The sequence below is a fragment of the Onychomys torridus genome, chromosome X (genome assembly GCF_903995425.1).
Source record: "Onychomys torridus chromosome X, mOncTor1.1, whole genome shotgun sequence".
NCBI lineage: Eukaryota > Metazoa > Chordata > Mammalia > Rodentia > Cricetidae > Onychomys > Onychomys torridus.
Window position 1 is genome coordinate 1,517,164 of NC_050466.1, and position 12,069 is coordinate 1,529,232.

The 12,069-nt window shown below is 40.3% G+C and overlaps 1 protein-coding gene across 1 annotated transcript in view; it reads right to left on the reverse strand.

Moving 5' to 3' along the window:
* Positions 1 to 3,374: 3,374 nt before the first annotated feature.
* The window catches only part of Ccnb3 (cyclin B3), a 44,695-nt gene continuing 36,000 nt past the window's right edge, over positions 3,375 to 12,069 (reverse strand). The window contains exons 8-10 of the mRNA XM_036174532.1: positions 8,960 to 9,097; positions 4,757 to 4,912; positions 3,375 to 3,578 (exon numbers count right to left, since the gene is read on the reverse strand). Of these exons, the coding sequence (XP_036030425.1) occupies positions 3,375 to 3,578; positions 4,757 to 4,912; positions 8,960 to 9,097 (498 nt within the window). The remainder of the gene's footprint in view (positions 3,579 to 4,756; positions 4,913 to 8,959; positions 9,098 to 12,069) is intronic.

A 12,069-nucleotide genomic window follows, 5' to 3' on the forward strand; every position in this document is an offset into this window, starting at 1 on the left:
TCCCCTTTATTTAAAGCAACTTGCAATGACTGCTCTCAATAATCAACCACTTGTGTCTTGTAAGTGGATGGAAAGTAAAGGTTTGAAATGGAGCTTTACTTAATTATCTCCTTTCTCTCATATATATTACCCCAATCTATTATCTACTGCTTTTTTAAATTTCAAGTTTCACATAAGGGGAACCATTAACTAATTGAATTATTTCCTCTATTTTTCCAACTCTGTTCTTCAGAGCTGCTAATTAAACCATCATTTATCTTTTTTTTTTTTTTTTTGCTGTTGCAAATGTTTATAATTCATTTTAAGCTTAATTATTACTTTAAATTAGGATAGCTTTTTGTAACTGGATCTTGTTATTTTGGCCCTTATTAAAAAAAAAAAAAACACAGTCATTCCTTTATCAAAGACTGCCTTTCATATTTTGATGACTCTAGTCACTAATTTTCTGTGTAAGCCCACAGAACAGTTATATTAAGATATATTTCAAATATCCTGTAATGCATCTATATAAAGTGTGGGTATGTATTTTTGGTGTAGTCACATACTTGTACACTCATTATCACTATGTAATTCTGAAACATTTTTATCACCCTCCAAAGAAACCCAAAATTGATGAGCAGTCAGTCAGTCTTCATCTCCCACTCCCACTTTCAGATAATCAATTTACTTTCTGTCTCTGTCTGGAAGGTTTCCTGTCTGGAAATTTCATATAAATTGAATCATACAATGTGTGGGCTTTTGCATCTAGTTTTTTTTTACTGAGCATGATATTGTCAAGGTTCATCTATGTTGTAGCATATAGTAGTACATTTCCTCTTATTATCAAATATTCCATGGTATGAATATATCATATTTTGTTTATTTGTCATTCATTGTTGGATACTGGGTTGTTTGTACTTTTAGGCTATCATAAATTTAAGTTTCAACTTATAATTCTGCAAGAGATTACTAAGCATCTCCTAGCTTTTGTCTCCTGTTGAACTCAATAAGACCTAGAAAGAACACATGATGTAGCTAGCTATCAGAGGATCTCAAAGTTAACAACATCCAGCCTATTAAAGAAGAATCAGAATTTGAATAAGCAACAAACTAGCTATGGCATTCCTATATTTTTTGATTCTTGAGTTCTCTGATCTGAAATTAATCCAGTTACAAAACTGGAAGTGAGCACTATGGTACAGACAAATACTTCCAGTAGAAATCTAGTTGTGGCTTGAGAGATGATAGAGAGTCACGTACCATTGCTTTAAAATCTCTCTGCTCTTCCACCTCTCATTTTTTTTTATATTTAAAAGGTTTTTTTTCATTTTACATAGCAACCACAGTTCCCCCTCCCTCTCCTCCTCTCACTCATCCCCACCTTCCCCTTCCCCACTCCTCAGAGAGGGTAAGGCCTTCCATAGGGAGTCAACAAAGCATAGCATATCAAGTTGAGGCAGGACCAAGCCCCTCCCCCCTGCATCAAGGTTAAGGGAGGCATCCCTCCATAGAAAATGGGCTCCAAAAAGGCAGTTCATGCACCAGGGATAGATCCTGGTCTCACTGCCAGTGGCCCCACAAACTGCCCAAGCCACAAAACTGTCACCCACATTCAGAAGGCCTAGTTCAGTCCCATACAGGTTCCCCAACTGTCAGCCCAGAGTCAGTGAGCTCCAACTAGCTCAAGTCAGCTGTTTTTGTGGCTTTCCCCATCATGATCTTGACCCCTTTGCTCATACAATCCATCCTCCCTCTCTTCGACTGGACTTTGGGAACTCCACCCATTGCTTAGCTGTCTATCACTCATCTTAAGAGGTGGCAAAACTGTACAAGTAAACAATTTCCAATTAGACAGCTGAAGAGAAAGCACTACACTGTTTCCTGAGCCTTAGGTATAGAGTTTGTGTTGTAATAGTATCAATTAGGGCACACAGTAGTCAGTTCTCTGAATTTTGACCCATTGTGGCTTTCTGTAATGGTCTCTGTATGCTTCAAAGAGAAGCTTCTTTGTTGAGAGCTGAGAACTGTACTTTTCTGTTTAGACTGTAGTTAGGGATTATACTGGTTTAGGAAACTGACAATAGTAGGTTATCTTCTAGGGTCCATGGCCTCTCTAGCTATGAGTAGTGGCCTAGGTTAATAATATCAGACATGAATTCCCTTCTGTTGAATAGCTATTAAGTCCAATTAGCCCTTATTGTACATTGTGGTGGTTTGAATGAGCATGGCCCCCATAGGCTCATATATTTGAATGCTTGGTTCCCAGTTGGTGTTGGGAAGGATTAGGAGGTGTGGCTTTGTTGGAGGAGGAGTGTCACAGGGCGTGGGCTTTGAGATTTCAAAAGCCCAAGCTAGACACAGTGTCTCTCTTTGCCTGCTGATCAGGATGTGAAGTTCTCATTTACTTCTCCAGTGCCATGCCTATTTCCCACTATGATCATGGGCTAACCCTCTGAACTGTAAGAATGCCCCATTTAAATGCTTTATTTTATAATAGTTGCCTTAGTCATGGTGTCCCTTCACAGCAATACAACAGAAGCTAAGATACACTTTAGGGATAGCTTTCTGTGCTGGTCATTGTTGTGGGTCATAGGCATTACAGTTGTGAAGGAGCATTAACTGCAGTTTGCACATTACTTTCTGGTATTATGAAAGCTAGTCCTCAAGGAAGAGGGTTTCAGGATGCAAACTCACCTTGCATCCTGAGTCCTGTGTCTGAAGTGCATGGTATTTTCAGCAATAAGGACTTAAATTCAACTACTGGGAGGTAAGCAAAGGCAAGAGCAATAGCCAAAATTGTGTGCTCTTGGACATCCCTAACCAAAACCTTGAAAGGAAGTTCCTTGTGCCTGGCACTTGGCTTTTTGTCACATAGTTTATGGCTCTTGGGGAGAACATTCTCATCTCAAGTGGCTTAACTTCATTTAAACTCTGTATGTATACCCACACATTTCTATGTTGTATGTAATTTTAGCTAAACACAAATATAACTCTCTATTGCTATTTTAGACATCCATAGTGTTATTTATCTCCTTTCCCCCTTTCTTTCTGTATTATCTCCCTCTGTCATCCCCAATTAAACCCCACCCCCATTCTGTCCAATTTTCCTCTATATATCACCTGTATGCTTCATCCCACTCCCTGGAGCTCTTCCCCTTACCTATAATTCCTTTTTACTTTCATGGTTTATGTGGTTACTCCAGTTTATATTCTTGCTAACAGTCTAGAGCTAGGAATCACAGATGAAAAAGACAAATGCGGTATTCGTCTTTCTGCGGCTTGGTTGCCTCCCTCATAATTTATTCTAGTTTCACCTATTTACCTGGAAAGTTCATGATTTCATTTTTTATGACTGAATAGTATTCCATTGTGTATATGTACCACATTTTCCATATCTATTCATCACTTGAGGGACATTCAGGCTGTTTCCATTTCCTAGCTATTGTGAATAGGGCAGCTATGAGCATGGCTGAACAAGTAACCATGGAGTATGAATTCAGATCCTTTGAAGGCCTCTCTTGGACATATTCATATTCCTGCAGGGTCATCTCACAGATGAAGCGGGACAAGGTTAGTGTCTTCATGCTAGCATGGGTACACTAAAGGAAATGAGAAGACTGGTTAACAATCAATTCAGAAAAGCAGTATCAGGCAGAAGAATCCCTTTCAAGTTATCTCCTCCTAGTCCACATGGTACTCTGCTTGAACAAAGTACTTCTGCTACCATGACCTCTTTTATAGACTCTTGCCTGTAAGCCCCTTGAGGCATGCAAATGGCCAGGACCCTCCCTTAAGGACCTCCAACTGCCAGGTTCTACCCACAAAACACTCTTAACTTCCCTAACAGCCAGCCCCAGCTCCTACATTGGAGTAAAAAGCCTAAGCTCTGGATGTGAAAACCCATTAGTACCCACCCTGGAAAGCTCCGCTCCCAAGAAACACTATATAAATCTGTTTTCTGTTCAGTTCTCTGCTGCTTCTTGCCTGATTAGAGGCATCTACCCTCCTGGATTTTTACCTCCCAATAAATCTCTTGTGTGAGGTTGTTGTGGGGCATGACTTTGTGGTATTCCTTGGCTCCTGGCTGCCAGGATACCTTTCCCTTCAGAGCTGTAACACTTTGAGGCAAACCTTCCCCACCCGGAGCAGAGCTGTAACACTGTCACTGGGGAAGCCTTTCCCCTCAGAGCTATAACACTTATACTGCCTTCAAAAGTGTAGACACTCTACAAGATTATGATACTGGCATTGGGGCTTGCCATCTTTAGGGCTCCTAAATTACCAAGCATGTGCCCTTTGACTCTTTGCTGTAGAAATCATCCTTTGAAGGGTCAAAGTCTCCCAACTGTGATTCTGCACATAGGCCTACTCTAGGAGATATTTCATGTTCCAAAACATTCTCTTCCTTCTTATGTTTTAAAATAAATTTTAACTTATACCACACATTATATATATATAATATATAATATATATATATAACAATTGCATGGTACAATGAATAATTGAAAGTGATCTCCCCCATAACCAATATTCAACTAAGGAAAAGAATATTGCCAACATTTCTCCAAAGTATATGTATCCTCTCCTGATCAAAGACTATTTTACTTTTTTCCCTAGTTTGCCCTTACCTAAAATCTTATAGGTATGCCACAGAAATTTATAACTTGCCCCACCCCAGTATCTGATAAACAACCTTTCACCAATAAGTCTGTCAGCCACTCTGGATATAGAAAAGATTAATCCAGATATCAAAATAACCAAGGTATATCCCCATTACCGAAGCATATCTACGCAGAAAATTATATGCAGTAGGAATATTGATGTCAAAGTTGAGGGTTTTCAGGATGTTCATTTCCAAGGAAGTCATATCACGCTGCTGATAAAGATCTTCACAAATGTAAAGGAACTCCGGCAGAGAAGGTGGATAGGATTCCTGTGGATAGAAAGGAGACACAGTCATTCATATAGGCATCCTTTTTCTCTAATTATGATAAAAGAAGATGGGGAGAGAAGTAAAGGAAGGAAAAATGGAGTCTTTCTAGACAGTCTATCTTCCAGGGCAGATCTGAGAGTCAGTTTTAGTTCATTTGAATTGATCAACAGAAAGAAAAATAAAATGAGAATAGTTGCCTGTCCCTAAACTGTATCAACATCAGGCAGAAGATGGGGCTAAATGCTATGGTCCCTTACAGTGCCAAAGGCAGCCTAACAGGACACAGCATCAGAGAGCAGGAGTGTGCCCTCCTGATGGATGAGAATCAGAAATCAGAATAGAGATATCTAAAGCCTTCTATGGGAAAGGAACAGAAGGAAGCCAAAGAAAAATGAGCAAGAAATAAGAGAAAATATGCATGGTAGGATGGAGAGGAGCTGAGAGTGTGAGTATGCTGTGCTGGGAGTGTCTTCCCATCCTCTGTTCTCTAGAAGTTGAACATTGGTTTTGGGAAATCATGAGGATATAGAAAGATGCTTTGTTTTGTACTAGACCTAGAGCTCACCATCCACTCCAGCCATATTTCCTTTTTACCTCCTTACTGTTCTTCCCTCCTCTTTGTCTCCCCCTCCCTTTCTCCCTCCTCCCCTATGGCTTATCAGGCTCACAGATCCCCAGATCACTCCTTCCTTTTTTCCACAATCATCCCATTTCCACAGCTCCCTGTACCGTGATATTCCCCACTCTAGTTCCCTCCTTCCACGGTCCGTTTTTACTTTCCTGTCTTTTGCAGTCACTCCAGGACATACTCACAGTTGAAGATTCAGAGCTAAAACTTGCAAAGCCGAGAACATGTGGCATTTACCTTTCTGGCTCTGGGTTACCTCACTTAATATACTATTTTCTAGTCCCATCCATTTACCTGCAAATTTCACGATTTCATTTTTCTTTATAGCTGAATAGTCCTACATTGTGTATACATACCATATTTTCATTATCCATTCATCTATTGAAAGACGTTTAGATTGTTTCCATTTCCTAACTATTTTGAACAGAGACACAATATATGTTGCTGAACACATTATTTGTAAAGTAAGAATGTCAAGTATTTTGGATATATGCCAAGGAGTGGTATAGATGGGTCAGATGGTTCACTTATTTTTAGATTTTTGAGGATGTTCCAAGCTAAATTCCAGAACAGCTCTTCCAGTTTGCATTCTCACTAATAGTGAGTGAGGGTTCCCCTTTCCCCACATCCTCACAAGCATTTATTCTCAGTTGTTTTGTAATGATCCCCCAAAAGTCACAGGCTACCTAGCAAACCTCTCAGAACCAGGCATGAGAAACCTCCTTTCAAGCTGTTGGTCAGGGTAATCCAGGAGACTCCCAAGACAACATAAGCTACTGCTGTTAACCTTGGCTGCCTCCCAGAGGTTGAAAGAAAGTCCCTATTGCTGAAGACACCACACTTTGGACACACACAACTCTGGAGGAAGAATATGTGCTGTATTTGAACTGAAAGTTTCCTCCCTGAGGTCTAGCTTTCATAGTATCAGGAGGTACTATGCAAGCTGCCAAAGGAGGGAAGCAACCAACAGTCTTACCCAGCTATGACATCTGTGAACCACAATAATGACCAGCATGGCAAGATATCCTTAAAAGTACAATAGTGACACTCCTATCTTGGTGGTAACCAACAGCTATCTAATTAGACTTAAGGCCTCCTCAACAGGAAGAAAATAATGTCTGCTACTGGAAACCTAGCCACCTTCCCAGAGCTACTGAGCTTGTGGATTTAGAGAGGAACCCACTACTGCTGCTTCACCAGACCAGCATAATTCCTAACTGCATTCTAAAACAGCCTTATCCCACAGACAAGGGTACTCATCGCCTTTCATCTAAGAAGCTTCTCTTTGCAGCAGGTGGAGAGCATCAGAGACAACCATAAATGGTCAAGATGCAGAAATCAAATGACCATGGGGTGCCTACCCCCAGTTGATGTATCTATAAGACAAGTCCTGCACATAAGGTTCGGGGAATGTTGAGGGAGGAGCCATGGAAAGATTGTAAGAGACAGAGGACCAGGAAAGTTGCTGTGGGATGTGTCTCCTAGAAATGACAGGAAAGCTATGCCCATGAAATCTCAACCAATGTGGCTGCCTCAATAAAACCTGAACACTGACAACACCAACAGACATGTTAGTGTGGAAGGGGAAATATCACAAGCCCCACTCCTATGCAAAGGACTGCAGGTAATTAATAACTGCTGAAAGAGAGGGAGAATTAGTCTTTCTCAGAGATGAGCCCTCTCATTGGTTATCCAAAACCCAAGAGATCAGCTCTCAAATCATGTACATACAAGCAATATTAAATGGACTCACCAGGCTGTATTTTGTGTTTATGTGTATATGTATATAAAAAATAATAAAGAAAAAAGGGCCATGAATTTGAAATGGAGTAAGGGGGTTTGAGGGGATCAAGGAAGTAAAAGAAGTGGGTAAGTAATGTAATTACATTTGAATTAAATGTTCATATAAAAAATTCCTTTAGGGGCTAGAAAAAATAACGTAGTAATTAAGAGTGCCTACTGCTATTGCAGAAGACCAAAGTTTGGTTCTTAGTTTCCACATCAACTGGTGCACAGCTGCCTGTAAATTCAGCTCTGGAGACACAGGACACCATTAATCTCAGGGACACCTGCACTCACATGTGCAGACTCCCACACAAACATATACACATTATTAGGAAATAAAAATAAATCATTTTTAAACGTCTTCCAATATTTATTAGTCCTATAAGGGGAAGCCATCCTTCTTCCATAGGCCTTAGTGTATGCCTTCTGTTCTCACCACAGGAAGAGGAGTACTTCTGGTTCCAAAGCTCGCTAAAAGTACCCATTCCCCCCCCCCCCCTCGTGCCTTTCTTCTTACTCTGCCTGGGCCCAGCCTTTGAAAGTAAGGTGTAGGACGGTGGTATCACTAATGATAAATACAAAGGGCACTTGAGCAGGGAGGGACTGAGACAGAGAGGGAGGGGCTGAGACAGAGAGGGAGGGGCTGAGGCAGAGAGGGAGGGGCTGAGACAGAGAGGGAGGGGCTGAGGCAGAGAGGGAGGGGCTGAGGCAGAGAGGGAGGGGCTGAGGCAGAGAGGGAGGGGCTGAGGCAGAGAGGGAGGGGCTGAGGCAGAGAGGGAGGGGCTGAGGCAGAGAGGGAGGGGCTGAGACAGAGAGGGAGGGGCTGAGGCAGAGAGGGAGGGGCTGAGGCAGAGAGGGAGGGGCTGAGGCAGAGAGGGTGGGGCTGAGGCAGAGAGGGAGGGGCTGAGGCAGAGAGGGAGGGGCTGAGGCAGAGAGGGAGGGGCTGAGGCAGAGAGGGAGGGGCTGAGAAGACAAAAAAAGAAAAAAACAGTTCCAAGGTTTTTTGAACCTTTTAATAGAAATTGCTACCTCCTAAATAAAGGAAAGAATTAGAGAGGTTAACTAGATGGATTATGGTCATGAAGAAAAGGCCAGTTGTCTTTATATTGTTTATCTTTATAAAGTTACTTCAAAAATAACTATTTCACCTAAACCAGTTTAGACTCACTATAACTTATACCAAACCATTTTCTATGATTGTCTCCAGAACTTTACTTTGTTTTATTATAGGTGCAGGTATATTCCCTAGACAAGGATAGAGCTGGTGGAACAAGAAAAGCTTGGGGAGAGGGCAGAAAATTATGAATGAGCAGGAAGGTTTTAACAGAACTCCCTATCAAATAAGGCACCTGTGCCCATAAAGTATCTTTAAAAACTAAACAAGTGAACTTTGCTGTTCCTAGGACAAATACACCACCAGTGCCAAGTAAGAACTTTCCATAGCTAAGAAATAGACAAATATTTGGTAAGAAAAGTATCTGTGTATATATATAATTTATATATACATATAGATAAATTATAGAGATGCATATACACAATTTCACTTATATATGTATGTACATATATACACTCATTCTCTGTTTACGATGGATATTTGGTAAGTTCCCCCTCAGACCTTAAGGATTCAGACTCACCTCCAATTTGGCTGCAATCATGTAGGCAGTGGATCCCAGGAGTTGTAGGTGATCCTTCTTGCACTGTGCCTTCATCAGGTAGTGATCCACTAACTTCACCGTCAAATACAGTGTCTCGTTATTCATCTGAAAGGACGTCTGAAGAAACAAATCAGATAGGAATCTGCAGTTTCCAAATAAACAACCATCTCCAGACAAATCTACAAACCTTGACTGTCTGGAGCATCAAGGACAGTCTAGCCAGTTTGTACTCTGCTAGGAATGTGGAAACTACTTCAGAAAGGTACTGACATACAGCACTAACCCCTTTAAGGACCCTGCAATTCTCTAATTATCCTTCAGACAGATAACCAGCCTTAATTAAGCTAGACAGTGTCTGTGAGTGCCTTGATTTCTGATACTCAAGATTCCTGTTTTCCTCATTTGTTAGGAACCATAATCTCTAAGGAGATAGTGTTTCTTTAGATCCAAAACAGAGACAGGATGAAAAGTCAAGTTTCTAACAGGTCCAGTTTCCTTTCTAGAAGTTCTAGTAAATAATATAGTCTTTCTTTTCTACTTTGTAGAGGCAACTAACAATTACTGGTCTGTTGCCCCTTTTATCTCCCAAATATATATATAAAAAGACAAATCTATCTCATATTATATCACCCGATCTCCCTGTTCCATATTTAAGGATACCTGTAAAGACTTTAGGATCACTATAATAATCTGAGATCATTGGCCTATCTTAAATTCAACTGATTAGCAATATTAGCATTTTCACAGGTACTAGGGATTCTGACATGGGCATTTTATTTTGCTTTACACAGTATCCAAATGAATGCCTTAATATAGAAATGGGAGGAGTTCATATAGGTGAAAAGTAATGGCTATAATCTTAAGCAGCAAATTGAAACCAGATAATCACAAATAAATAGATAGATAGATAGATAAATAGATAGATAGATAAACAAACAGATAGGCAGACAGTCAGACAGATAAATAGATAAATGATGGCAGAAATGGGAAGTAGTATCTAAAGATAATGTCTCTGTGAGAAAATGGCACAGCCAATACTTACATTGCTTCTTTCCTGTACTCACATATTCCTGCATGCTAGTATTAAATGGTAACATATAAATATGAGGGTAATATATGAATGAAAATCTTGTGTGTTTTCATGTATATGAATGAGTGCACATGTAGGGAGTGAATGTACATGCACATGTAGAAGTCAGAGGTCAACTTAGGGTATTGTCCTCAGGTACCATCTACCAAAGTTTTTGAGACAGTCTCTCAATGGGACTTGCAGCTCACTGATTCTGCTAGGCCAGGTGACCAGTGAGCTCTAGAGATCTGTCTTCCCTCATCCTTCCAGTGCTGGGGTTACAGACACATGCTCAGCCTTTTGTTTACAGACTGGGGCTCCACTCAGGTCCTCATGCTTGGCTGTCAGAGAGCCTTCTATCCTAGTAAATGGGGTGTAACAGAAGATGAAACTGAGTTCTTTCCTCCTATATTCTTGCTGGCTACAGCTTACAGTCTTGTGAAACCTGGTGCTAAGCCTCTGTGAGAGTTTAATAGGTAGCAGAGCTGATTGCTTTCTTCAGCCTATTGAAAGTCAGCCCTTAATGCAAGGGGTTTAAAACAAGAAATAACAAGAAAAAGGGGTAGAGAAAAGGTAGAATTGTATATAGGAAAAATGATAAAAATTCTTGCAGCCAAAGACTAAACATTTAAAGGCCTCACAGTATTACAACATAATTGTGGAAGTTAGAGTCACACTGAGATTTTTTTAAATTCAAAAGTAATATAAAATACTATGCAAGACTAATAATATAGACCTAAAACTTAGATTTTTAAAATTAGAAGTAGAAAAAGAAATGAAACATGCAAACTATTTAATCTTCTCTTAGGGCAAGTTATTAGGCCAGGTCTATCAAAATGGCTGGTTATCTAAATGAAGATTTATACATATAAGAGAATCACAGAGCCATTAAAAAGTTCATGATAGATCTATACTTATAGGAAAAGATTACTTGAATTATTTTTGTGTGTGTGGTTGTTTATTTTGAGATGGGGTCTCATGTAGCCCACACTGACTTCAAACTTGCTGTGAAGCCGAGGATGGCATTGATCTCTTGATTTCCTGCCTCCACTTGCCAAGTATAGGGATTATGGGCTTGTACCCAACATTCATCTTGGGATCTGTATGTTTTTAAGAAATGCAGGTATATGTATAGTAGCACAGGTTTGTGATCTCAGTACTCAGAAAGCTGAGGCAGAAGGGTTTAAGGTTTAATATGGTGATATATTGTGTACCCCAATATATTGTATACCCTAATATACTTATCTGTGGATCAGAGAACAGAGCCAGCCACTAGATTAGACATAAAGGCCAGACAGTGGTGGCACACACCTTTAATCCTATCACTTGGGAGGCAGAGACCCATCAGAATTTCTGTGAGTCAAGGCCACATTGGGAACAGATCCAGACATGGTGGCACACACCTTTAATCCCAGCACTTGAAATCTCATGCCTTTGCTTGAAAAGCACAAATGTTTTTAATCCCAGGAAGAGACATGGCTGGGTGGAGAACGATATATAAGTCGTGAGGAGACAGGAATTAAGCAGCAGTTCAACTGAGACCCTCAGGGGTGAGGACTCTTCAGTTTGAGGATTTGTGGAAACAGAATAGGCTGAGGAGTTGGCGAGGTGAGGTTGGCTTGTTCTGTTTCTCTGATCTTTCAGCTTTCACTCCAATATCTGGCCCCATGGTTTTTTTTATTAATAAGACCTTTTAAGATTCATGTTACAGTTTAAGATTGCATGTGTATTATTGACATAAGCAAGAGATAGCAGAACCTTAACAACAAAAGGGACAGAAAATGATATGAAAGGATACACTTCAAATGTTTAGTTGTCACCCCTAGAGAATAAGGAGTACTGAAACAAAAGTCATTTGCCTTAATCCAGCCTCTGTACTTGAGCAAGTTTGGCTAAAGTAGATTCTCCCTATAGTGAACTACAACCTGTAAAAGTTGTAACCTGACCTTGTAATCAAACAACTGAGGATCAGTCAACCAAAGAAGCTGAATTTACAGCCAATCAGAAGCTGAAATCCACC